Source organism: Penaeus monodon, chromosome 30 (genome assembly GCF_015228065.2).
Source record: "Penaeus monodon isolate SGIC_2016 chromosome 30, NSTDA_Pmon_1, whole genome shotgun sequence".
In the NCBI taxonomy this organism is placed as follows: Eukaryota; Metazoa; Arthropoda; class Malacostraca; order Decapoda; family Penaeidae; genus Penaeus; species Penaeus monodon.
In genome coordinates this window covers 23,252,138-23,252,913 of record NC_051415.1, presented here as the reverse complement: position 1 = coordinate 23,252,913, position 776 = coordinate 23,252,138, and the positions used below count along the sequence as shown (strand labels likewise).

The 776-nt window shown below is 32.1% G+C and overlaps 1 protein-coding gene across 1 annotated transcript in view; it reads right to left on the bottom strand.

Annotated features, from left to right (window-relative positions):
- The window catches only part of LOC119592309 (lysophospholipid acyltransferase 5-like), a gene marked incomplete at both ends in the record, with an annotated part of 2,039 nt that extends 1,628 nt beyond the window's left edge, over positions 1 to 411 (bottom strand). Inside the window, 1 exon segment of the mRNA XM_037941135.1 lies at positions 296 to 411. Coding sequence (XP_037797063.1) covers positions 296 to 411 — 116 coding nt within the window.
- Between the last annotated feature and the right edge of the window lie 365 nt (positions 412 to 776).

Below are 776 nucleotides of genomic sequence, written 5' to 3'. Positions count from 1 at the left end.
ATATGACAGAAAAGAGATTGTAATTTCCTCAAAAACAAATGCTACACTAGTGAAGACAACAAAATTAATATTTAAAAATTTTTTTTTTAAAATGGTCAGACTAAGTTTAAAATGTAATGATTTGCAAAGATTACAGTTGCCTTTTAAATATCATATGCTAAAAATACTAAAATATTAGCTGTAGATCATATATGCAGATTATATAGTATTCTGAACAAATTGAAGTTTGAAAATGCTTATAAACTCTTGGAAATGGTATCAAATCAATAATTTCAAATACAACCACAAATCTTACTGGATCTTTTGTGCCATCATATACATCATAGGTGAGTGCTATGAGCCGCAAAGTCAGCACACAATGGGGCATACTCCACTTGATGTCATAAGTGTCTGTTCCCGTGAAGTAGTAACCTGGAAAGTCAAGATGTCAATTACTGTGAATCTTCTGTGAAATGACTACTGATTCATTGATGTCTTAGCTTATGAGTGTAAATGATGACCTACAGTGCAGTCATGAATAGATAAATGTAAATGGTATGTGCTTTGAAACAAGGAATTATAAAATAAGTACCAGACGGAAAAAGCTGGGAATTTAACATCTGTCTGCTTGGAAACTTATATACTGAACTGTACTGATTACCACAACTACAAGTTAATGGAGGTACCTCTAGACAATCTGAATCGCAAATACACAAAAGCATTCTACTTGGTACGTTTATGCTATAGACAAGTGACTGCTAAAACTTTATATAATTTGGTACGTTTCTCATATAGCG